This window comes from Caloenas nicobarica, chromosome 29 (assembly GCF_036013445.1).
Source record: "Caloenas nicobarica isolate bCalNic1 chromosome 29, bCalNic1.hap1, whole genome shotgun sequence".
In the NCBI taxonomy this organism is placed as follows: Eukaryota; Metazoa; Chordata; class Aves; order Columbiformes; family Columbidae; genus Caloenas; species Caloenas nicobarica.
The window spans coordinates 899,794-926,498 of record NC_088273.1 but is presented as its reverse complement, the minus strand read 5'-3'; the positions used below and the strand labels follow the sequence as shown (position 1 = coordinate 926,498).

At 60.5% G+C, this 26,705-nt stretch overlaps 1 protein-coding gene across 1 annotated transcript in view; it reads right to left on the bottom strand.

Annotated features, from left to right (window-relative positions):
* Window positions 1-101: 101 nt before the first annotated feature.
* The window catches only part of UBA1 (ubiquitin like modifier activating enzyme 1), a 46,381-nt gene continuing 19,777 nt past the window's right edge, over window positions 102-26,705 (bottom strand). The window contains 16 exon segments of the mRNA XM_065653293.1: window positions 102-479; window positions 2,449-2,549; window positions 3,261-3,362; window positions 8,271-8,462; window positions 9,364-9,456; window positions 9,529-9,617; window positions 11,364-11,553; window positions 14,342-14,416; window positions 14,856-15,051; window positions 16,800-16,864; window positions 17,754-17,950; window positions 19,822-19,987; window positions 21,633-21,788; window positions 22,545-22,625; window positions 23,820-23,930; window positions 25,027-25,182. Of these exon segments, the coding sequence (XP_065509365.1) occupies window positions 344-479; window positions 2,449-2,549; window positions 3,261-3,362; window positions 8,271-8,462; window positions 9,364-9,456; window positions 9,529-9,617; window positions 11,364-11,553; window positions 14,342-14,416; window positions 14,856-15,051; window positions 16,800-16,864; window positions 17,754-17,950; window positions 19,822-19,987; window positions 21,633-21,788; window positions 22,545-22,625; window positions 23,820-23,930; window positions 25,027-25,182 (2,106 nt within the window). The 3' untranslated portion in view covers window positions 102-343.

Below are 26,705 nucleotides of genomic sequence, written 5' to 3'. Positions count from 1 at the left end.
ACCCAGCGGCCATCTTGGCGCCACCCCCCTCTGACATCACCCACGCCATCACCGACGTCACTTCCTCCCCCCCTCCACCCCCCCCAACAAGCTCCGCCCCCTTTTTGCCAACGTCTATTTTTATTGGGCAGGTCCCCGGCCCCGCCCCACCCCACCCCAAGCCCCGCCCCCTTCCCGGGGTGGGCGGGGCCAAGACACATCAACAACTAAAGGGCAACCAATGGGGTGGGGTTGGGGGCGGGGTTTCTTGGAAGGGGGGGGCGTGGCCAGCAGGGCCGGGGGGGTGTGGTCAGGTGGGCTGGGGGGCGTGTCCCGGGGAGGCCCCGCCCCCCAGGGGGCGGGGCTAGCGGATGCTGTAGCGCACGTAGGGAACCTCCACGTCGTTGTCGGTGTCGTCGTTGCAGCAAAGCTCGAAGACCAGCGCCCGCACGTGGCGGCCCAGCTTCTTCTTGGAGACGCGCGACACGATCTCCGTCATCCTGGGGACGCGGGGACGTCATGGGGGGGTTGGACATGGGGACATCGTGGGGGGGTTGGACGTGGGGACGTCGTGGAGGGGTTGGACGTGGGGACAAGTGACACGATCTGCGTCATCCTGGGGACGCGGGGACGTCATCGGGGGGTTGGACGTGGGGACAAGTGACACGATCTGCGTCATCCTGGGGACGCGGGGACATCATGGAGGGGTTGGACATGGGGACATCGTGGCGGGGTTGGACGTGGGGACAAGTGACACGATCTGCGTCATCCTGGGGACGCGGGGACGTCATGGAGGGGTTGGACATGGGGACATCGTGGCGGGGTTGGACGTGGGGACAAGTGACACGATCTCCGTCATCCTGGGGACGCGGGGACGTCATGGGGGGGTTGGACATGGGGACGTCATGGGGGGGTTGGACATGGGGACATCGTGGGGGGGTTGGACGTGGGGACAAGTGACACGATCTGCGTCATCCTGGGGACGCGGGGACGTCATGGGGGGTTGGACATGGGGACATCGTAAGGGGGTTGGACGTGGGGACAAGTGACACGATCTGCGTCATCCTGGGGACGCGGGGACGTCATCGGGGGGTTGGACATGGGGACATCGTGGGGGGGTTGGACGTGGGGACAAGTGACACGATCTGCGTCATCCTGGGGACGCGGGGACGTCATCGGGGGGTTGGACATGGGGACATCGTAGGGGGGTTGGACGTGGGGACAAGTGACACGATCTGCGTCATCCTGGGGACGCGGGGACGTCATGGGGGGGTTGGACCTGGGGACGTCATGGGGGGGTTGGACATGGGGACATCGTAGGGGGGTTGGACGTGGGGACAAGTGACATGATCTGCGTCATCCTGGGGACGCGGGGACGTCATGGGGGGGTTGGACATGGGGACATCGTGGCGGGGTTGGACATGGGGACATTGTAAGGGGGTTGGACGTGGGGACAAGTGACACGATCTGCGTCATCCTGGGGACGCGGGGACGTCATGGGGGGGTTGGACATGGGGACATCGTGGGGGGGTTGGACGTGGGGACAAGTGACACGATCTGCGTCATCCTGGGGACGCGGGGACGTCATCGGGGGGTTGGACATGGGGACATCGTGGAAGGGTTGGACGTGGGGACAAGTGACACGATCTGCGTCATCCTGGGGACGCGGGGACGTCATGGGGGGGTTGGACGTGGGGACATCGTGGCGGGGTTGGACGTGGGGACAAGTGACACGATCTGCGTCATCCTGGGGACGCGGGGACGTCATGGGGGGGGTTGGACGTGGGGACACTGAGGCCACATGGGACACAGGGACCCCCAAGTGACACCAGGACCCTTGGGGACATCGAGACCATGGGGGACACGGGGACCTCAGGTGACACTGAGGCCCTTGGGGACTTTGAGACCATGGGGGACACGGGGACCTCAAGGTGGCAGTGAGACCTTTGGGGACATTGAGACCATGGGGGGGGACATAGGGACCTCAGGTGACACTGAGGCTCTTGGGGACATTGAGACCAAGGGGGACACGGGGACCTCAGGTGACAATGAGACCCTTGGGGACCTCGAAACTGGGGGGGACATGGGGACCTCACGTGACACCAGGACCCTTGGGGACATCAAGACCATGGGGGACATGGGGAGTTCAGGTGACACTGAGACCCTTGGGGACATCGAGACCATGGGGGACATGGGGACCCCGGGTGACACCAGGACCTTTGGGGACATCGAGACATGGGGACAGGTCCCCAAGTGTCACCAGGTGTCACCCGGGGGTGTCACCAGCCATGGGGACATGGGTGACATGAGCCCATGGTGACCCCAACCATGGGATTGTCTCCCTATGGTGACACCCGACTCCCACCCATGGGACCCCCAAACCCCAACCCATGGGACGTGTCCCCCACCCATGGGTGCACCCCCCCCACCCCCACCCCATGGGCGCCCCCCCACCCATGGGTGCCCTACGGTTGGTCGTGGCGCTCGCGCAGCTTGGCCGCCGGCATGAAGAAGGAGTAGAGCATGGAGACGCCCTGGGACAGCATGGTGATCTCCAGGCGGTGCTCCTTCTGTGGGGACAGGGGGACACGGGGACGTGGGGTGGGGTCTCCGGCACCCAAGGGTGCCCCACTGTGACCCACAGCGCCCCACAGCCAAGGGGGCGCTGGCCATGGTGGTGGCCACATCTCCCCACCTTCCCCTTGAGGTGCCCCCATGGGGGATATGGGGAAACTGGGTGGGCATGGGGATGGCACGTGGGGTCTCCGGCACCCAAGGGTGCCCCACGGCGACCCACAGCGCCCCACGGCCAAGGGGGCACCGGCCACGGTGGTGGCTGCATCTCCCCACCTTCCCCTTGAGGCGCCCCCATGGGGGATATGGGGACACTGGGTGGACATGGGGATGGCAGGTGGGGTCTCCGGCACCCAAGGGTGCCCCACGGCGACCCACAGCACCCCACGGCCAAGGGGGCACCGGCCATGGTGGTGGCCACATCTCCCCACCTTCCCCTTGAGGCGCCCCCATGGGGGATATGGGGACACTGGGTGGACATGGGGATGGCAGCTGGGGTCTCCGGCACCCAAGGGTGCCCCACGGCGACCCACAGCGCCCCACGGCCAAGGGGGCACCGGCCATGGTGGTGGCCACATCTCCCCACCTTCCCCTTGAGGTGCCTCCCCTTGACTTGGGGACCTTTAGGGTGACCAGGAGGTGACACCAGTTGGGTCCCCCAGCCCCACCAAGCGTCCCTCCCAGTCCCTCCCAGTGGGTCCCAGTACCTTGAAGTAGGCGAGGAACTGGCGCAGCGTCATCTCCTGCCCATCGGGCTGCAGCCCCTGCACCTCGAACCGGTCCCACAGCGTCCACTCCACGTCATAGTACTGGGGGGTGAACGGGGGGAGATGGGGGGCAGCCCCACGGCGGGGATGCCCGTCAGACCCCAGCCCGACTCAACCCAACCCCAAGACCTCAACTCAACTCCAAGTCACCTCGACCAAACTCAACCCAAGTCAGCCCAACTCAACCCATCTCAAGACCTCAACACAACCCAAGTGAACACGACCCAACCCAAGGCGTCAACCCAACCCCAATTCAACCCAAGACATCAAATCATCCCCAACTCAACCCAACCCAACCCAACTGAACCCAACCACAACCAAACCCAACCCACTTCTACCCAACTCAACCCAAACCCAACCCAAGACCTCAAATCATCCCCAACTCAACCCAAGACCTCAACCCAACCCACTTCAACCCAACCCAACTGAACCCAAGACCCCAACCCCACCCAAGACCTCAAATCATCCCCAACTCAACCCAAGACCTCAACCCAAGTCAACCCAACCCAACCCAAGACCCCAACCCAACGCACTTCAACCCAACTGAACCCAAGACCCCAACCCCACCCAAGACCTCAAATCATCCCCAACTCAACCCAACCCAACTCAACCCAAGACCTCAAACCAAGTCAACCCTACCCAACCCCAACCCAATACCCCAACTCAACCGACTTCGACCCAACCCAACTGAACCCAAGACCCCAATCCCACCCAACCCCAACTCATTCCCAAGACCCCAACCCAACCCACTTCAACCCAACCCAACCCAAAACCCCAACCCAACCCACTTCAACCCAACCCAACACCCCAACCCCAGCCAAGACCTCAAATCATCCCAACTCAATCCAACCCAACTCAAACCAAGACCCCAACCCAACCCACCTCAACCCAATCCAACCCAAGACCCCAACCCCAACCCACTTCAACCCAACCCAACCCAAGACCCCAACCCAACTCAAGACCCCAACCCAAGACCCCAACCCAACCTAAGACCCCAATCCAACCCACTTCAACCCAACCCAAGACCCCAACCCCAGCCAAGACCCCTACCCAACCCACCTCAACCCAAGACCCCAACCCAACACCCCAACCCAACCCACTTTAACCCAACCCAAGACCCCAACCCAACCCACTTCAACCCAACCCGACCCAAGACCCCAACCCAACCCCAACCCACTTCAACCCAACGCAAGACCCCAACCCAACCCCAACCCAACTCCACCCAAGACCCCAACCCAAGACCCCAACCCAACCCACTTCAACCCAACCCAAGACCCCAACCCAACCCACTTCAACCCAACCCAACCCAAGACCCCAACCCGGGACCCCAACCCAAGACCCCAACCCAACTCCACCCAAGACCCCAACCCAACCCCAACCCAACTCGACCCAAGACCCCAACCCAACCCAAGACCCCAACCCAAGACCTCAACCCAACCCACCTCAACCCAACCCCAACCCAACTCCACCCAAGACCCCAACCCAAGACCCCAACCCAAGACGCCAACCCAACCCAAGACCCCAACCCAACTCCACCCAAGACCCCAACCCAACCCCAACCCAACTCCACCCAAGACCCCAACCCAACCCAAGACCCCAACCCAACCCACTTCAACCCAAGACCCCAACCCAACCCACTTCAACCCAACCCAACCCAAGACCCCAACCCAAGACCTCAACCCAACCCACCTCAACCCAACCCCAACCCAACTCCACCCAAGACCCCAACCCAACTCAAGACCCCAACCCAACTCCACCCAAGACCCCAACCCAACCCCAACCCAACTCCACCCAAGACCCCAACCCAACCCAAGACCCCAACCCAAGACCCCAACCCAACTCGACCCAAGACCCCAATCCAACCCACTTCAACCCAACCCAACCCAAGACCCCAACCCAAGACCTCAACCCAACCCCAACCCAACTCGACCCAAGACCCCAACCCAACTCAAGACCCCAACCCAAGACCCCAACCCAACCCAAGACCCCAACCCAACCCCAACCCAACTCCACCCAAGACCCCAACCCAACCCAAGACCCCAACCCAAACCACTTCAACCCAAGACCCCAATCCAACCCACTTCAACCCAACCCAACCCAAGACCCCAACCCAAGACCCCAACCCACCTCAACCCAAGACCCCAACCCAACCCACTTCAACCCAACCCAACCCAAGACCCCAACCCAAGACCTCAACCCAACCCACCTCAACCCAACCCCAACCCAACTCCACCCAAGACCCCAACCCAACTCAAGACCCCAACCCAACTCCACCCAAGACCCCAACCCAACCCCAACCCAACTCCACCCAAGACCCCAACCCAACCCAAGACCCCAACCCAAGACCCCAACCCAACTCGACCCAAGACCCCAATCCAACCCACTTCAACCCAACCCAACCCAAGACCCCAACCCAAGACCTCAACCCAACCCCAACCCAACTCGACCCAAGACCCCAACCCAACTCAAGACCCCAACCCAAGACCCCAACCCAACCCAAGACCCCAACCCAACCCACTTCAACCCAACCCAACCCAAGACCCCAACCCAACCCAAGACCCCAACCCAAACCACTTCAACCCAAGACCCCAATCCAACCCACTTCAACCCAACCCAACCCAAGACCCCAACCCAAGACCCCAACCCACCTCAACCCAAGACCCCAACCCAACCCACTTCAACCCAATCCAACCCAAGACCCCAACCCAACCCACTTCAACCCAACCCAACCCACTTCAACCCAACCCAACCCAAGACCCCAACCCAAGACCCCTACCCAACCCACCTCAACCCAACCCCAACCCAACCCAAGACCCCAACCCAACCCACTTCAACCCAATCCAACCCAAGACCCCAACCCAACCCAAGACCCCAACCCAACCCACTTCAACCCAACCCAACCCAAAACCCCAACCCAACCCACTTCAACCCAACCCAACACCCCAACCCCAGCCAAGACCTCAAATCATCCCAACTCAATCCAACCCAACTCAAACCAAGACCCCAACCCAACCCACCTCAACCCAATCCAACCCAAGACCCCAACCCCAACCCACTTCAACCCAACCCAACCCAAGACCCCAACCCAACTCAAGACCCCAACCCAAGACCCCAACCCAACCTAAGACCCCAATCCAACCCACTTCAACCCAACCCAAGACCCCAACCCCAGCCAAGACCCCTACCCAACCCACCTCAACCCAAGACCCCAACCCAACACCCCAACCCAACCCACTTTAACCCAACCCAAGACCCCAACCCAACCCACTTCAACCCAACCCGACCCAAGACCCCAACCCAACCCCAACCCACTTCAACCCAACGCAAGACCCCAACCCAACCCCAACCCAACTCCACCCAAGACCCCAACCCAAGACCCCAACCCAACCCACTTCAACCCAACCCAAGACCCCAACCCAACCCACTTCAACCCAACCCAACCCAAGACCCCAACCCGGGACCCCAACCCAAGACCCCAACCCAACTCCACCCAAGACCCCAACCCAACCCCAACCCAACTCGACCCAAGACCCCAACCCAACCCAAGACCCCAACCCAAGACCTCAACCCAACCCACCTCAACCCAACCCCAACCCAACTCCACCCAAGACCCCAACCCAAGACCCCAACCCAAGACGCCAACCCAACCCAAGACCCCAACCCAACTCCACCCAAGACCCCAACCCAACCCCAACCCAACTCCACCCAAGACCCCAACCCAACCCAAGACCCCAACCCAACCCACTTCAACCCAAGACCCCAACCCAACCCACTTCAACCCAACCCAACCCAAGACCCCAACCCAAGACCTCAACCCAACCCACCTCAACCCAACCCCAACCCAACCCAACCCAAGACCCCAACCCAACTCAAGACCCCAACCCAACTCCACCCAAGACCCCAACCCAACCCCAACCCAACTCCACCCAAGACCCCAACCCAACCCAAGACCCCAACCCAAGACCCCAACCCAACTCGACCCAAGACCCCAATCCAACCCACTTCAACCCAACCCAACCCAAGACCCCAACCCAAGACCTCAACCCAACCCCAACCCAACTCGACCCAAGACCCCAACCCAACTCAAGACCCCAACCCAAGACCCCAACCCAACCCAAGACCCCAACCCAACCCACTTCAACCCAACCCAACCCAAGACCCCAACCCAACCCAAGACCCCAACCCAAACCACTTCAACCCAAGACCCCAATCCAACCCACTTCAACCCAACCCAACCCAAGACCCCAACCCAAGACCCCAACCCACCTCAACCCAAGACCCCAACCCAACCCACTTCAACCCAATCCAACCCAAGACCCCAACCCAACCCACTTCAACCCAACCCAACCCACTTCAACCCAACCCAACCCAAGACCCCAACCCAAGACCCCTACCCAACCCACCTCAACCCAACCCCAACCCAACCCAAGACCCCAACCCAACCCACTTCAACCCAATCCAACCCAAGACCCCAACCCAACCCAAGACCCCAATCCAACCCACTTCAACCCAAACCAACCCACTTCAACCCAATCCAACCCAAGACCCCAACCCAACCCAAGACCCCAATCCAACCCACTTCAACCCAACCCAACCCACTTCAACCCAACCCAACCCAAGACCCCAACCCAAGACCCCTACCCAACCCACCTCAACCCAACCCCAACCCAACCCAAGACCCCAACCCAACCCACTTCAACCCAATCCAACCCAAGACCCCAACCCAACCCAAGACCCCAATCCAACCCACTTCAACCCAACCCAACCCAAGACCCCAACCCACGACCTCAACCCAACCCACCTCAACCCAACCCCAACCCAACTCCACCCAAGACCCCAACCCAAGACCCCAACCCAACCCACTCCAACCCCAACCCCAACCCCAACCCAAGACCCCAACCCCACCCGCTCCCCCCTGCTTCCCCGGGGGTCCCACGCGGTGCCCCCCACCTTGTTGCGGGGGCAGGCGAGGGGCTCGGAGCAGGCGACGAAGGGCAGCGCCAGGTTGAGGAAGGCGTTGCGGTAGGAGCTGAGGCGCCGGTGCCCCTGGACCAGCTTGTAGAGCTCCAGGCAGGCCAGGCCCACCACGGCGCCCGTGGTGGTGGCGATGGCCGGGATGATCTTCCCCGCGATCAGCTTGCTCTGCGCGTATGGAAAACGCCCCGCGGGGCGGGGGTTGGGAGCTTATAGAACCTGCAGATGCCCTGTAGGTACCTATAGATACTCTAGAGGCAGCTGGAAACACCATATGGCCAACTATAGACGTGCTATGGGCACCTACAGATACTCTACAGGCACCTTATAGGCACCTATGGACACCCTACAGGCACCTATACGCACCCTATGGGCACCTATAGACACCCTATGGGCACCTGTGGGTACCTACAGACACCCTATGGGCACCTATAGACACAATATGTGCACCTATGAACACCGTATCGACACCTATAGATGCCCTACAGGCACCTATGGGCACCTATAGACGCCCTACAGGCAGCTATACACACCCTATGGGCACCTATAGACACCTTATGGCCACCCATGGGTATCTATAGACACCCTACGGGCACCTATAGACACAGTATGTGCATCTACAGACACCCTATGGCCACCCTATAGAGAGCCTATAGGCACCTATAGACACCCTGCAGCCACCTATAGGCACAGTACATGCACCTATAGACACCCTATAGAGAGCCAATAGGCACCTATAGACACCCCATGGGCACCCACGGGTATCTATAGCCACCCTATGGGCACCTATAGATACTCTACAGACGCCCTATAGGCACCTATAGCCGCCCTACAGGCACCTATAGACACCCCACAGGCACCTATAGACACCCTACGGGCACCCAAAGAAACCTTACGGGCACCTATACCACACGGGCACCTATAGACACCCTACTAGCACCTACCTACACGACCCCCATAGGACCCGCCCCCCCCCATAGCACCTTCTACAGCCCCCCCACCGGACCGCCCAGCACCCACTGAACGCCCATAGCACCCATGGGTGCCCCCCCCCCCCCCCAGCACCCACCTTGTGCCGGTCGGCCGGCGGGATGTCGTAGTTCTCGGCGCGCAGGTTGGAGGCGGCGACGATGAAATCCATGTGGAAATTGGTGTCGTCGTCCTGCGGGGGCACCCGAAGGTGGGCGGGGGGGCACCCATGGGTGCTGGGGCGGGGGGAAGGGGCAGCACCCACCTTCTCGAAGTCGATGGGGAACATGCGGAAACCCGGGAGCTCGTCGGGGCTGGGAAGGGACGCGCGGAGCTCCTCCAGCCGCCCGTCGTCTGGGGGCACCCATGGGTGCTGGGGGTCACGGGGCGGCCCACAGCACCCATAGAACCCATGGTGCCCCCACAGAACCCACATAGCACCCATGGGAGCCATAGAGCCCCCACAGCACCCATGGGACCCATAGAGCCCCCATAGCACCCATGGGACTCCACTCATGCTCCTCCAGCCGCCCGTCGTCTGGGGGCACCCATGGGTGCTGGGGGTCACGGGGCGGCCCACAGCACCCATAGAAACCATGGTGCCCCCACAGAACCCACATAGCACCCATGGGACACCCACAGCACCCATGGGTCCCCCCAGCACACAGGACCCCCATAGCACCCATGGGACAGCCATAGCACCCATGGGACTCTCATAGCACCCATGGGACCCCCAGCACACAGGACCCCCATGGCACCTATGGGACACCCACAGCACCCATGGGTCCCCCCAGCACACAGGCCTCCCAAAGCAACCCCACAGCACCCATGGGACACCCACAGCACCCATAGAAGACCCCATAGCACCCAAGGGACCCCCAGCGCACAGGACCCCCATAGCACCCATGGGACACCCACAGCACCCATAGAAGACCCCATATCACCCATGGGACCCCCAGCACACAGGACCCCCATAGCACCCATGGGACACCCATAGCACCCATGGGACACCCACAGCACCCACAGAAGACCCCATAGCACCCATGGGACCCCCAGCACACAGGACTCCCATAGCACCCATGGGACACCCATAGCACCCATGGGACACCCACAGCACCCATACAAGACCCCATAGCACCCATGGGACCCCCAGCACACAGGACCCCCATAGCACCCATGGGACACCCACAGCACCCATAGAAGACCCCATGGCACCCAAAGACCCTCCCAGCACCCATGGGACACCCACAGCACCCATAGAAGACCCCATAGCACCCAAAGACCCTCCCAGCACCCATGGGACACCCACAGCACCCATGGGACCCCCAGCACACAGGACCCCCATAGCACCCATGGGACCCCCATAGCGCCCATGGGACACCCCCAGCACCCATACAAGACCCCAGAGCACCCAAAGACCTTCCCAGCACCCATGGGTCCCCCCAGCACACAGGACCCCCATAGCACCCATGAGACCCCCATAGCACCCATGGGACTCCCATAGCGCCCATGGGACCCCCAGCGCACAGGACCCCCATAGCACCTATGGGACACCCATAGCGCCCATGGGACCCCCATAGCACCCATGGGACACCCATAGCACCCATGGGACCCCCAGCACACAGGACCCCCATAGCACCCATGGGACACCCATAGCACCCATAGAAGACCCCATAGCACCCATGGGACCCCCATAGCACCCATGGGACACCCATAGCACCCATGGGACCCCCAGCACACAGGACCCCCATAGCACCCATGGGACACCCACAGCACCCATGGGACACCCATAGCGCCCATAGAAGACCCCATAGCACCCATGGGACCCCCAGCACACAGGACCCCCATAGCACCCATGGGACCCCCATAGCACCCACAGAAGACCCCATAGCACCCATGGGACCCCCAGCACACAGGACCCCCATAGCACCCATGGGACCCCCAGCACACAGGACCCCCATAGCACCCATGGGACACCCATAGCACCCATGGGACCCCCACAGCACCCATAGACGACCCCATAGCACCCATGGGTCCCCCCCCCAGCACACGGCCCCCCCCCCCCCCAAAAGCAACCCCGCAGCACCCATGGGTGCTCACCCAGGGCGGGCGCCGAGCTCTGCAGCTCCTGGTCGGTGACGTGGATGCGCACCCCGGCCTTGGGGACGAACGGGGGGACGCGCACCCGGCGCAGCAGCTCGGCCACCGCCCCCCGGTCGCGGGAGCCCGGCAGCCCGTAGCTCTGCGCCAGCAGGTTGGCCGCCGCCACCACGTAGTCCAGGTGCAGGGCCTGCGGGGGGCGCCGGGGAGTCAGGCCGGGGCACCCAAGGGTGGCATGGGGTCATGTATGGGTGTCATGGGTCACGTATGGGTGTCATGGGGTCATGTATGGGTGTCATTTGGGGAGGGGAAGCACCCAAAGGGGTTGGGAGAAGGTTGAAGAACGTCATGCTGTAGTCACGGGGTGGTGGCAACAAGGGTGTCCAGGGCACCCAAGGGTGTCGGGAGGTACCTATGGGTGTCATGGGTCATGTATGGGTGTCATGGGGTCATATACGGGTGTCATTTGGGGAGGGGAAGCACCCAAAGGGGTTGGGAGAAGGTTGAAGAACGTCATGCTGTAGTCACGGGGTGGTGGCAACAAAGGGGTTATGGGTCACATATGGGTGTCAGGGGCACCCAAGGGTGTCAGGAGGTACCCAAGGGTGTCATGGGTCACGTATGGGTGTCATGGGGTCATATACGGGTGTCATTTGGGGAGGGGAAGCACCTAAAGGGGTTGGGAGAAGGTTGAAGAACGTCATGCTGTAGTCACGGGGTGGTGGCAACAAGGGTGTCCGGGGCACCCAAGGGTGTCGGGAGGTATCTATGGGTGTCAGGAGGTACCTATGGGTGTCATGGGGTCATATACGGGTGTCATTTGGGGAGGGGAAGCACCCAAAGGGGTTGGGAGAAGGTTGAAGAACGTCATGCTGTAGTCACGGGGTGGTGGCAACAAGGGTGTCCGGGGCACCCAAGGGTGTCGGGAGGTACCTATGGGTGTCATGGGTCACATATGGGTGTCATGGGGTCATGTATGGGTGTCATTTGGGGAGGGGAAGCACCTAAAGGGGTTGGGAGAAGGTCGAAGAACGTCATGCTGTAGTCACGGGGTGGTGGCAACAAAGGGGTTATGGGTCACATATGGGTGTCGGGGGCACCCAAGGGTGTCAGGAGGTACCTATGGGTGTCATGGGGTCATGTATGGGTGTCATGGGCTCATATACGGGTGTCATTTGGGGAGGGGAAGCACCTAAAGGGGTTGGGAGAAGGTTGAAGAACGTCATGCTGTAATCACGGGGTGGTGGCAACAAAGGGGTTATGGGTCACATATGGGTGTCAGGGGCACCCAAGGGTGTCGGGAGGTACCTATGGGTGTCAGGAGGTACCTATGGGTGTCATGGGGTCATATATGGGTGTCATTTGGGGAGGGGAAGCACCTAAAGGGGTTGAGAGAAGGTCAAAGAACGTCATGCTGTAGTCACGGGGTGGTGGCAACAAAGGGGTTATGGGGCACCCAAGGGTGTTATGGGTCACATATGGGTGTCAGGGGCACCCAAGGGTGTCAGGGGGGCACCCAAGGGTGTCATGGGTCATATATGGGTGTCATTTGGGGAGGGGAAGCACCCAAAGGGGTTGGGAGAAGGTCGAAGAACGTCATGCTGTAGTCACGGGGTGGTGGCAACAAAGGGGTTATGGGTCACATATGGGTGTCAGGGGCACCCAAGGGTGTCGGGAGGTACCCAAGGGTGTCATGGGTCATGTATGGGTGTCATGGGTCATATACGGGTGTCATTTGGGGAGGGGAAGCACCCAAAGGGGTTGGGAGAAGGTTGAAGAACGTCATGCTGTAGTCACGGGGTGGTGGCAACAAGGGTGTCCGGGGCACCCAAGGGTGTTGGGAGGTACCTATGGGTGTCAGGAGGTACCCATGGGTGTCATGGGTCATATATGGGTGTCATGGGGTCATATACGGGTGTCATTTGGGGAAGGGAAGCACCCAAAGGGGTTGGGAGAAGGTTGAAGAACGTCATGCTGTAGTCACGGGGTGGTGGCACCAAAGCGGTTATGGGTCACATATGGGTGTCAGGGGCACCCAAGGGTGTCGGGAGGTACCTATGGGTGTCATGGGTCATATATGGGTGTCATTTGGGGAGGGGAAGCACCTAAAGGGGTTGGGAGAAGTTTGAAGAACGTCATGCTGTAGTCACGGGGTGGTGGCAACAAAGGGGTTATGGGTCACATATGGGTGTCAGGGGCACCCAAGGGTGTCGGGAGGTACCTATGGGTGTCATGGGTCACATATGGGTGTCATGGGGTCATATATGGGTGTCATTTGGGGAGGGGAAGCACCCAAAGGGGTTGGGAGAAGGTCGAAGAACGTCATGCTGTAGTCACGGGGTGGTGGCAACAAAGGGGTTATGGGTCACATATGGGTGTCAGGGGCACCCAAGGGTGTCGGGAGGTACCTATGGGTGTCATGGGTCACATATGGGTGTCATGGGGTCATATATGGGTGTCATTTGGGGAGGGGAAGCACCCAAAGGGGTTGGGAGAAGGTTGAAGAACGTCATGCTGTAGTCACGGGGTGGTGGCAACAAGGGTGTCCGGGGCACCCAAGGGTGTCGGGAGGTACCTATGGGTGTCAGGAGGTACCCAAGGGTGTCAGGGGGGCACCCAAGGGTGTCATGGGGTCATATATGGGTGTCATTTGGGGAGGGGAAGCACCCAAAGGGCGGATGGGACAAGGTGGAAGGGTGAAGAACGTCACCCAAGAGTCGCGGGGTGGTGACACCCAAGGGTGTCGTGGAGCACCCAAGGGTGTCAGGGGTCACCCAAGGGTGTCGTGGAGCACCCAAGGGTGTCGGGGGGGCACCCAAGGCCACTGACGTCACCCAACGATGACCAACAGCACCCAACAGCGCCGGGTGCCACCCGACGGAAAGGACGTCACCCAAGTGACCCCAAGGGCACCCAAGGGTGCACGACCCCACCCCTGTCTGCCCCGCCCCCTCCCCCCCCCGGCCCCGCCCACTCACGTTGTCGGGGTCAAAGGTCAGCGGGTGGGGGCAGCGCTTGGGTCCCGACCAGAACAGGGTCCCCGAGTTCGTTTTCTGCGGCGTTAACGAGCTCGTTAATTCCCACAGGCCTCTAACGCCCCCCAGGGCACCCTGACCCCCCACCCAAGGGACCCCCAGCACCCAACGTGTCCTGGGAGACGTTGCTGGGGCTGACGGGCCCAGGCCTGAGCCGCCATGACAGGCCTGGCCCACTAGGCCCGAACCACCAGGCCCCATGTACCCCCATAGGCCTCTAACGCACCCCAGGGCCCCAGGGCACCCTGACCCCCACCCAAGGGACCCCCAGCAACCAACGTGTCCCAGGGGGATGTTGTTCTTGTACTGGGGGCGCTGGTGCTGACGGACCCAGGCCTGAGCCGCCATGACAGGCCTGGCCCACTAGGCCCGAACCACCAGGCCCCATAGGCCTCTAACGCCCCCCAGGGCCCCAGGGCACCCTGACCCCCACCCAAGGGACCCCGCCCCCGCTGACCTGTCCCGGGGGGAAGTTGTGGAGCAGCTGGCGGATGTTGTTGCTGTACTGGCGGTGCCAGTGCTGACAGGCCCAGGCCACGCAGTCGGGCCAGGAACGAGGCCGGTCGGTCACCAGGCTGCGCTGAAGGGCCTCCAGCACCTCCAGGGGCTGCGTCCCCGCCAAACGCAGCGTCCGCTCCAGGAATTTGGGGTCCCTGTGGAGAATATGGGTGCTGTGGGTGCCGGGGGGGGTCATACGGGCGATAATATGGGTGCTATAGGGGATTCTATGGGTGCTATAGGGGGTAAAATGGGGCCTAAACGGGGCCTATGAGGCCTACGTGGCCATGGCCGCCGACTTGGGGTCCCTGTCAAGGATTTGGGGTCCCTGTGGAGAATATGGGTGCTGTGGGTGCCGGGGGGGGTCATACGGGCGATAATATGGGTGCTATAGGGGGTCCTATGGGTGCTATAGGGGGTAAAACGGGGCCTACGGGGGTTAAACGGGGCCTATGAGGCCTACGTGGCCATGGCCGCCGACTTGGGGTCCCTGTCAAGGATTTGGGGGTCCCTGTCAAGAATATGGGTGCTGTGGGTGCCGGGGGGGGTCATACGGGCGATAATATGGGTGCTATAGGGGGTCCTATGGGTGCTATAGGGGGTAAAACGGGGCCTATGGGGCCTAAACGGGGCCTATGAGGCCTACGTGGCCATGGCCGCCAACTTGGGGTCCCTGTCAAGGATTTGGGGGTCCCTGTGGAGAATATGGGTGCTGGGGGGGTCATACGGGCGATAATATGGGTGCTATAGGGGGTCCTATGGGTGCTATAGGGGGTAAAACGGGGCCTACGGGGCCTAAACGGGGCCTATGAGGCCTATGGGGGTTCTATGGGGCCTATAGGGGCTCTGTGGGGCTATAGGGGTTCTATGGGGCTATAGGGGGTTCTATGGGGCTATAGGGGGTAAAACGGGGCCTACGGGGGTTAATTGGGGCCTATGAGGCCTATGGGGGTTCTATGGGGCCTATAGGGGCTCTGTGGGGCTATAGGGGTTCTATGGGGCTATAGGGGGCTCTATGGGGCTATAGGGGTTCTATGGGGCTATAGGGGTTCTATGGGGCTATAGGGGGCTCTATGGGGCTATAGGGGTTCTATGGGGCTATAGGGAGATCTATGGGGCTATAGGAGTTCTATGTGGCTATAGGGGGTTCTACGGGGCTATAGGGAGATCTATGGGGCTATAGGGGGCTCTATGGGGCTATAGGGGTTCTATGGGGCTATAGGGAGATCTATGGGGCTATAGGGGGCTCTATGGGGCTATAGGGGTTCTATGGGGCTATAGGGGGTTCTATGGGGCTGTAGGGGTTCTATGGGGGATCTATGGGGCTATGGGTGGTTCTATGAGGTCTATAGAGGTTCTATGGGGCTATGGGTGTTCTATGGGGGCTATAGGGGGCTCTATGGGGCTACAGGGTTATATAGGGGGTTTGTGGGGCTATGGGGGTTCTATGGGGCTATGGGGGGTTCTATGGGGCTATAGGGTTATATAGGGGGTTTGTGGGGCTATGGGGGTTCTATGGGGCTATGGGGGCTCTATGGGGCTATAGGGGTTCTATGGGGGTTATAGAGGTTCTATGGGGCTATAGAATTATATAGCGGGGGTTGTGGGGCTATGGGGGTTCTATGGGGCTATAGGGGGCTCTATGGGGCTATAGGGGTTCTATGGGGGTTCTATGGGGCTATGGGGGGTTCTATGGGGCTATAGGGTTATATAGGGGGTTTGTGGGGCTATGGCATTTCTATGGGGCTATGGGGGCTCTATGGGGCTGTAGGGGTTCTACGGGGGTTCTATGGGGCTATGGGGGGTGCTATGGGGGTTCTATGGGGCTATGGGGGTTCTATGGGGGTTCTATGGGGCTCTGGGGGGTTCTATGGGGCTCTGGGGGGTTCTATGGGGTCCATACGTCAGGTACTGGTTCACGTTCTCCGCCGGTTGCTTGAAGAGCCCCTCGAACTCGTCCCGCGCCCACTGCGGGGAATGGGCGTCAGCGGGGGACCCCGGCGTCCGGGAAGGGACCCCGGCGTCCGGGAGACCCCCCGAACCCACCCACAGGGGACCCTGGCGTCCGGGACACCCCAAAAGGGACCCAGGCGTCCGGGTGATCCCCCGAACCCAAAAAAGGACCCAGGCGTCCGGGAGAGCCCCCGAACCCAAAAAAGGACCCAGGCGTCCGGGAACAACCCAAAAAAGGACCCAGGCGTCCGGGAGACCCCCAAAAAGGGGACCCAGGCGTCCGGGGCTGAACCCAGGTGTCCAGGAGACGCCCGAAAAATGGGACCCAGGCATCCGGGAGACCCCCAAAAAGGGACCCAGGCGTCCGGGGGGGACCCAAAAAAGGGACCCAGGCGTCCGGGGCTGAACCCAGGTGTCCAGGAGACGCCCAAAAAATGGGACCCAGGCATCCGGGAGCCCCTCTAGAAGGGACCCAGGCGTCCGGGAACGACCCAAAAAAGAGACCCAGGCGTCCGGGGCTGAACCCAGGTGTCCAGGAGACGCCCAAAAAACGGGACCCAGGCATCCGGGAGCCCCTGTAGAAGAGACCCAGGCATCCGGGAACGACCCAAAAAGGGACCCAGGCGTCCGGGAGACCCCCAAAAAGGGGACCCAGGTGTCCGGGGCTGAACCCAGGTGTCCAGGAGACGCCCAAAAAATGGGACCCAGGCATCCGGGAGCCCCTCTAGAAGGGACCCAGGCATCCGGGAGACCCCCAAAAAGGGGACCCAGGCGTCCGGGGCTGAACCCAGGCATCCAGAAGCCGCCAGAAAAAGGGGACCCAGGCATCCGGGAGCCCCCCGAAAGCCCCTAAATTCCTGTATCCCCCCCCAATATAGACCGTCCCCTATGGGTCCGGAGGCACCTGCAGCGTGTGCTCGATGGCGTTGGGGAAGTTGCGCAGGGTGCAGATGGGGATGGCGCGTTCCGGGGGGTCCTGGCTGGAGCTATACGCCTCGCTCAGGAACGGAACCACCACCTGCACGTTGCCCTTGGTGCCCAACGTGCCCGACTCCAGCAGCGCCTTGCGGTAGTAAACGCAGCGCCGGTCCATATAGAGCCCTATAGGGGGAGATTTGGGGGGTTATGGGGGGGGTCTAGAGAGACCAATGGGTCATATGGAGAGCTATAGGGGGAGATTTGGGGGGTTATAGGGGGAGGTTGGGGGGTTATGGGGGGAGATTGGGGGGTTATGGGGGGGGTCTAGAGAGTCCAATGGGTCATATAGAGCCCTATAGGGGGAGATTTGGGGGGTTATGGGGGGAGGTTGGGGGGTTATGGGGGGTCTAGAGAGACCAAGAGGCCCCATATAGAGCCCTATAGGGGATCTAGAGAGACCAATGGGTCATATGGAGATCTATAGGGGGAGATTTGGGGGGTTATGGGGGGAGGTTGGGGGGTTATAGGGGGAGATTGGGGGGTTATGGGGGGTCTAGAGAGTCCAATGGGTCATATGGAGACCTATAGGGGGAGATTTGGGGGGTTATGGGGGGAGGTTGGGGGGTTATGGGGGGTCTAGAGACACCAATGGGTCATATAGAGCCCTATAGGGGGAGATTTGGGGGGTTATGGGGGGAGGTTGGGGGGTTATAGGGGGTCTAGAGACACCAATGGGTCATATAGAGACCTATAGGGGGAGATTTGGGGGGTTATAGGGGGAGGTTGGGGGGTTATGGGGGGTCTAGAGAGACCAATGGGTCATATAGAGCCCTATAGGGGGAGATTTGGGGGGTTATAGGGGGAGATTTGGGAGGTTATAGGGGGAGGTTGGGGGGTTATAGGGGGAGGTTGGGGGGTTATAGGGGGTCTAGAGACACCAATGGGTCATATAGAGCCCTATAGGGGGAGATTTGGGGGGTTATGGGGGGAGACTGGGGGGTTATAGGGGGAGATTTGGGGGGTTATAGGGGGAGGTTGGGGGGTTATGGGGGGTCTAGAGAGACCAAGAGGCCCCATATAGAGCCCTATAGGGGATCTAGAGAGACCAATGGGTCATATAGAGACCTATAGGGGGAGATTTGGGGGGTTATGGGGGGAGGTTGGGGGGTTATGGGGGGTCTAGAGAGTCCAATGGGTCATATAGAGACCTATAGCACCCAAATAACCCCCCCAATAGCACCCCCAGGACCCCCCATAGCACCCAAATAACCCCCCATAGCACCCAATTAATCCCCAGTAACACCCAAATAACCCCCCATAGCACCCCCGGACCCCCCATAGCACCCAAATGACGCCCCATAGCACCCCCAGGACGCCCCATAGCACCCAAATAACCCCCCCAATAGCACCCCCAGGACCCCCATAGCACCCAAATAACCCCCCATAGCACCCAAATAACCCCCCCAATAGCACCCCCAGGACCCCCATAGCACCCAAATAACCCCCCATAGCACCCAAATGACGCCCCATAGCACCCAAATAACCCCCCATAGCACCCAAATGACGCCCCATAGCATCCAAATATCCCCCCCAATAGCACCCCCAGGACCCCTCATAGCACCCAAATAACCCCCCATAGCACCCAATTAATCCCCAGTAACACCCAAATAACCCCCCATAGCACCCCCGGACCCCCCATAGCACCCAAATGACGCCCAATAGCACCCCCAGGACCCCCCATAGCACCCAAATAACCCCCCATAGCACCCAAATGACGCCCCATAGCACCCAATTAATCCCCCCAATAGCACCCCCAGGACCCCCCATAGCACCCAAATAACCCCCCATAGCACCCAATTAATCCCCAGTAACACCCAAATAACCCCCCATAGCACCCAAATGACGCCCCATAGCACCCAAATAACCCCCCATAGCACCCCCAGGACCCCCCATAGCACCCTAATAACCCCCAATAACACCCAAATGACGCCCCACAGCACCCAAACACCCCCCGCCCCCAGCACCCCGGGGACCCCCCGGCCCGTGTCACCCACGCGCGTCCACGTTGTCCAGCGCGTTGGCCACCCCGTCCAGCCCCTCGAAAAACTCGTCGTCGAACACGCGCTCGGTCTCCGGCCCCACGCGCTCCGAGCGGCCAATCACGCGCAGCGCCGGGTTCATCTCCCGCGCCGCCGCCGCCGCCCGCTCCGACTTCAGCTTCTGCCATTGGGCGACAGCGCGCCCGTGAGGCCCCGCCCCCTTCCAGAGCCGCCCCCTTAAGCCCCGCCCCTTTGGGCCTCCTCCAATCCAAGGAAAGGTCAAGACAAGTTGAGCGCTGCCGTTGGCCAACTCAACGATGGCGTCTCCGTGGTGGTTCCCACCCTCCCATTGACTCCGCCCACTTGTCTTTGACCCCACAGGCTGCTCCCCTTAAGCCCCGCCCCTTCTAGACCCGCCCCCTTAAGCCCCGCCCCTTTGGGCCTCTTCCAATCCAAGGAAAGGTCAAGACAAGTTGAGCGCTGCCGTTGGCCAACTCAACGATGGCGTCTCCATGGGGGTTCCCACCCTCCCATTGACCCCATAGGCTCCGCCCCCTAAGGCCCCGCCCCTTCTAGACCCGCCCCCTTAGGCCCCGCCCCTTTGGGCCTCTTCCAATCCAAGGAAACGTCAAGACAACTTGAGCGTTGCCGTTGGCGAACTCAATACCAGAATCTTCATAAGAGTTTCCATAACCCCATAGACTCCACCCACTCATCTTCTACCCCATAGGCTCCTCCCCTTAAGCCCCACCCCTTCTAGATCCGCCCCCTTAAGCCCCGCCCCTTTGGGCCTCTTCCAATCCAAGGAAACGTCAAGACAAGTTGAGCGTTGACCCAACCCAACTCGTTGACCCAACCCAACGTTGACCCAACCCAACGTTGACCCAACCCAACTCAACGTTAACCCAACTCAACGTTAACGCAACTCAACCTTGACCCAACTCAACCTTGACCCAACTCAACAGTGAACCAACCCAACAGTGAACCAACTTAACGTTGACCCAACTCAATGACTCGACTCAACCCAATGCTGACCCAACTCAACTCAACGTTGAACCAACTCAACTCATTGACCCAACTCAACCTTGACCCAACTCAACTCATTGACCCAACTCAACCTTGACCCAACTCAACTGAATGTTGACCCAACCTTGACCCAACCCAACGTTGACCCAACTCAACCTTGCCCCAACTCAACACTGACCAACTCAACTCAATGTTGACCCAACCTCGACCCAACGTTGACCTGACCCAATGTTGACCCAACTCAACTCAACCTTGACCCAACTCAACTCATTGACCCAACTCAACCCAACGTTGACCCAACTCAACTCATTGACCCAACTCAACTCATTGACCCAACTCAACTCAACCTCTACCCAACTCAATCTTGGCTCAACTCAATCTTGACCCAACTCAACTCAACCTTGACCCAACTCATTGACCCAACTCAACTCACTGACTCAACTCAACCCAACCTTGACCCAACTCAACCCTGACCCAACTCAACTCATTGACTCAACCCAACGTTGACTCAACTCAACTCATTGACTCAACTCAACCCAACGTTGACCCAACTCATTGACCCAACTCAACCCAACGTTGACCCAACTCAACTCATTGACTCAACTCAACCCAACGTTGACCCAACTCATTGACCCAACTCAACCCAACGTTGACCCAACTCAACTCATTGACCCAACTCAACTCGTTGACCCAACTCAACGTTGACCCCACTCCTCTGCCCCATTGACTCCTCCCCTTGCCCCCCTGCCCCCCCGGGCTCCTCCCATTGGTCCGTGCCCCCCACAGGCCCCGCCCCTCACCGTGACATCCCAGGGCCGGAACAGGAACTGCCGGTTGAGGTTGGATTTCTCAATCGTGTCCATGTCGGTGACGGTGACGCCGCCGTCGGGGCCGCAGCCCAGGCCCATCATGGCGAACGTCTTGAGCAGCTCGCAGCCGATGGCGCCTGCGCCCACCTGGGGACATGGGGACACTTGGGGACATGTGGGGACATCAAGGGACACTTGGGGACATCAAGGGACACAACTCGAGGTGACCCGGGTGGGGACAAGGGGACACTTGGGGACACTCAGGGAACACATGGAGACATCAAGGGACACTTGGGGACATGTGGGGACATCAAGGGACACTTGGAGACATCGAGGGACACTTGGGGACACAACTCGAGGTGACCTGGGTGGGGACATGGGGACACAAGGGGACACTTGGGGACACTCAGGGGACACATGGGGACATGTAGGGAGATGTAGGGACACCAGGGGACACTTGGGGACAAGGAGGTGGCACTTGGGGGACCCTTAGCGGACCCATAAGGACACTTGGGGGGACCCTCGGGGACACTTGGTGACACCTGGGGACACTTGGGGACAAAGGAGGTGACACGTGGGGGACCCACGGGGACACTGGGAGGACACTCAGGAGACCCGTAAGGACATTTGGGGACAGGGAGGGGACACTTGGGGGACCCATAAAGATATCTGGGGACCCCACTGGGACACTTGGGGACCCTTGGGGACACTGGGGACCCAGAGGTGACATTGGGGGACAGGGATGTGACACTTGGGGGACCCATAAGAACACCCAGGGTCCCCATTGGGACATTGACGGGGGGACTCTTGGGGACATTGGGGACACTCAGGGGACCCGTAAGGACATTTGGGGTCCCCACTGGGACACCTGGGGACAAGGGGGTGACACTCGGGGACACTGACCACAAAGTATTTCTGCTGTCCCAGCCGCTCCTGCAGCCCCGTCCCGAACACGGCGACCTGCCCGTCATAGCGGCTCCCGCGCTGGGGACAACGGGGTCAGCGGGGCACCCATGGGTGCCACCAGCCGCCCCCCACCCATGGGTGGCACCCACAGTGTCCCCAGCTCAATGGGGACACCAGGAATGACCCCAAAGTCAAGGGGATCCCACCCATGGGTGACACCAAGAACGTCCCCAACTCAATGGGGACACCAGGAATGACCCAAAGTCAATGGGATCCCACCCACGGGTGACACCAAGAACGTCCCCAACTCAATGGGGACACCAGGAATGATGCCAAAGTCAATGGGATCCCACCCATGGGTGACACCCACAGTGTCCCCAGCTCGATGGGGACACCAGGAATGACCCCAAAGTCAAGGGGATCCCACCCATGGGTGCCACCAAGAACGTCCCCAACTCAATGGGGACACCAGGAATGATGCCAAAGTCAATGGGATCCCACCCATGGGTGACACCCATGATGTCCCCAACTCAATGGGGACACCAAAAATGACCCAAAGTCAATGGAATCCCACCCATGGGTGACACCAAGAACGTCCCCAACTCAATGGGGACACCAGGAATGACCCAAAGTCAATGGGATCCCACCCATGGGTGACACCCACAGTGTCCCCAACTCAATGGGGACACCAGGAATGACCCAAAGTCAATGGGATCCCACCCACAGGTGACACCCATGATGTCCCCAACTCAATGGGGACACCAAGAATGACCCAAAGTCAATGGGATCCCACCCATGGGTGGCACCCACCGTGTCCCCAACTCAATAGGGACAATAAGAAGGTCTCAAACTCAATGGGATCCCACCCATGGGTGCCACCAAGAATGTCCCCAACTCAATGGGGACACCAGGAATGACCCAAAGTCAATGGGATCCCACCCACGGGTGTCACCAACCACCCGCCACCCATGGGTGACACCCACAGTGTCCCCAACTCAATGGGGACACCAGGAATGACCCCAAAGTCAATGGGATCCCACCCATGGGTGACACCCATGATGTCCCCAACTCAATGGGGACACCAAGAATGACCCAAAGTCAATGGGATCCCACCCATGGGTGACACCAAGAACGTCCCCAAGCCAACGGGGACAATAACAATGTCCCAAAGTCAAGGGGATCCCACCCATGGGTGACACCAGGAATGTCCCCAAATGACGGGGGACAGCGAGGAGACGCCACGCGCGGGTGCCCCCACCCATGGGTGCTCACCGGGCGACACGTCTCCTCCGTCAGCAGCTGCTCCTTGTTCTCCTCGGGGAGACACTCGAGGGCGTCGAAATACAACCATTGCTGGATGGGGGTGAACTTCCCCGACACCGCCTGCAGGGGGACCCAGGCGTTCGGGAGGGACCCAGGAGTTCGGGGGAAGCCAGGAGTTCGGGGGAAGCCAGGAGTTCGGGAGGGACTCAGGAGTTCGGGGGGACCCAGGTGTCCAGGAGGGGACCCAGGCGTTCAGGAGGGACCCAGGCGTTCAGGAGGGACCCAGGCGTTCGGGAAGGGACCCAGGAGCTTGGGAGGGATGCAGGCGTCCAGGAAGGGACCCAGGCGTTCGGGAGGGACCCAGGCGTTCGGGAAGGGACCCAGGAGCTTGGGAGGGATGCAGGCGTCCAGGAAGGGACCCAGGCGTTCGGGAGGGACCCAGGCGTTCGGAAAGGGACCCAGGCGTCCGGGAAGGGACCCAGGAGTACAGGAGGGACCCAGGAGTTCGGGAGGGACCCAGGCATCCGGGGAGGGACCCAGGTGTCCAGGAGGGGACCCAGGCGTCCGGGAAGGGACCCAGGCATTCAGGAGGGACCCAGGCGTCCGGGAAGGGACCCAGGAGTTCAGGAGGGACCCAAGAGTCCGGGGGGGACCCAGGCGTTCAGGAGGGACCTAGGAGTTCAGGAGGGACTCAGGTGTCCGGGGAGGGACCCAGGAGCTTGGGAGGGACCCAGGCGTCCAGGGAGGGACCCAGGAGTTCAGGAGGGACCCAGGCGTCCGGGAAGGGACCCAGGAGCTTGGGAGGGACCCAGGCGTCCAGGGAGGGACCCAGGAGTTCAGGAGGGGACCCAGGCGTCCGGGAAGGGACCCACGTGTTCAGGAGGGGACCCAGGCGTCCAGGAGGGGACCCAGGCGTTCGGGAGGGACCCAGGAGTCCGGGGGAGGCCCCAGGAGTTCAGGAGGAACCCAGGAGTTCAGGAAGGGACCCAGGCATCCGGGAAGGGACCCAGGAGCTTGGGAGGGATGCAGGCGTCCGGGAAGGGACCCAGGCGTTCAGGAGGGACCCAGGCGTCCGGGAAGGGACCCAGGAGTTCAGGAGGGACTCAGGTGTCCGGGGAGGGACCCAGGAGCTTGGGAGGGACTCAGGCGTCCGGGGAGGGACCCAGGAGTTCAGGAGGGACCCAGGCGTCCAGGGAGGGACCCAGGCGTCCGGTACCTTCATGACCTCCTGGGCGGCGACGCCCCCGATGAAGCCGTTGAGCGGGGCCAGGTCGCCCGTGGCCTGAAAAGCCAATTGACGAACCAGCTCCTCGTCCAGCTCCGAGCCCGGGGCCACCGCGCGCGCCAGCGCCGCCACCTCGGCCGCGTCACCCTGCGCACGCGGGGACAACGGGGACGTCAGGGCCATGGGGACATCGGGGCCATGGCGACAAGGGGGATAATGGATTAATGGGGACAATGGGGATGATGGATTAATGGGGATAATGGGACAACAGGGACAATGGGGACATGGGGACAATGGGGATAATGGATTAATGGGGACAATGGGGATAATGGATTAATGGGGACAATGGGGATAGTGGATTAATGGGGATAATGGGACAATGGGGACATGGGGACATGGGGATAATGGATTAATGGGGACAATGGGACAATGGGGACATGGGGACAATGGGGATAATGGATTAATGGGGACAATGGGGATAGTGGATCAATGGGGATAATGGGACAATGGGGACATGGGGACATGGGGATAATGGATTAATGGGGACATGAGGACAATGGATTAATGGGGATAATGGGACAATGGAGACATGGGGACAATGGGGATAATGGATTAATGGGACAATGGGGACATGGGGACATCAAGGATAATGGATTAATGGGGACAATGGGGACAATGGATTAACGGGGATAATGGGACGATGGGGACATGGGGACAATGGGGATAATGGATTAATAGGGATAATGGGACAATGGGGACATGGGGACATCAAGGATAATGGATTAATGGGGACAATGGGGACAATGAGGACATGGGGACAATGGGGATAATGGATTAATGGGGACAATGGGGATAATGGATTAATGGGGACAATGGGGACAATGGGGATAATGGGGATAATGGATTAATGGGGACAATGGGGACAATGGGGACAATGGGGATAATGGATTAATGGGGACAATGGGGACATGGGGATAATGGGACAATGGGGACATGGGGACAATGGGGACAATGGATTAATGGGGACAATGGGGACGATGGGGACATGGGGACAATGGGGATAATGGATTAACGGGGATAATGGGACAATGGGGACAATGGGGACACTGAGGACACTCAGGGACTCTTAAGGACACTTGGGGGACCCGTGGGGACATTCACATTGTCCCAGTATCCCCCCAGTATCCCCAGTTCTCACCCCATGAACTGGCTCAACCAGCCCAAATGCATCATGGGAGGCCCCAATTTCCCCATTTCTCCCCCATTTCTGACCCCCCAGTGTCCCCAGCGCCCCCCATGTCCCCACCCCCCCGGTGTCCCCAGTGCCCCCAGTGCCCTCCCAGTATAAACCAGTATCCCCACTATCTCACCCCATCCCTGGGTGGGGTCTCCCATATACCCCATAAATTGTTTCCACCAGCCCCAATGCATCATGGGAGGCCCCAATTTCCCCATTTCCCCCCCATTTCTGAGCCCCCAGTGTCCCCAGCGCCCCCAAAGTCCCCACCCCCCCGGTGTCCCCAGTGCCCCCAGTGCCCTCCCAGTATAAACCAGTATCCCCAGTATCTCACCCCATCCCTGGGTGGGGTCTCCCATATACCCCATAAATTGTTTCCACCAGCCCCAATGCATCATGGGAGGCCCCAATTTCCCCATTTCCCCCCCATTTC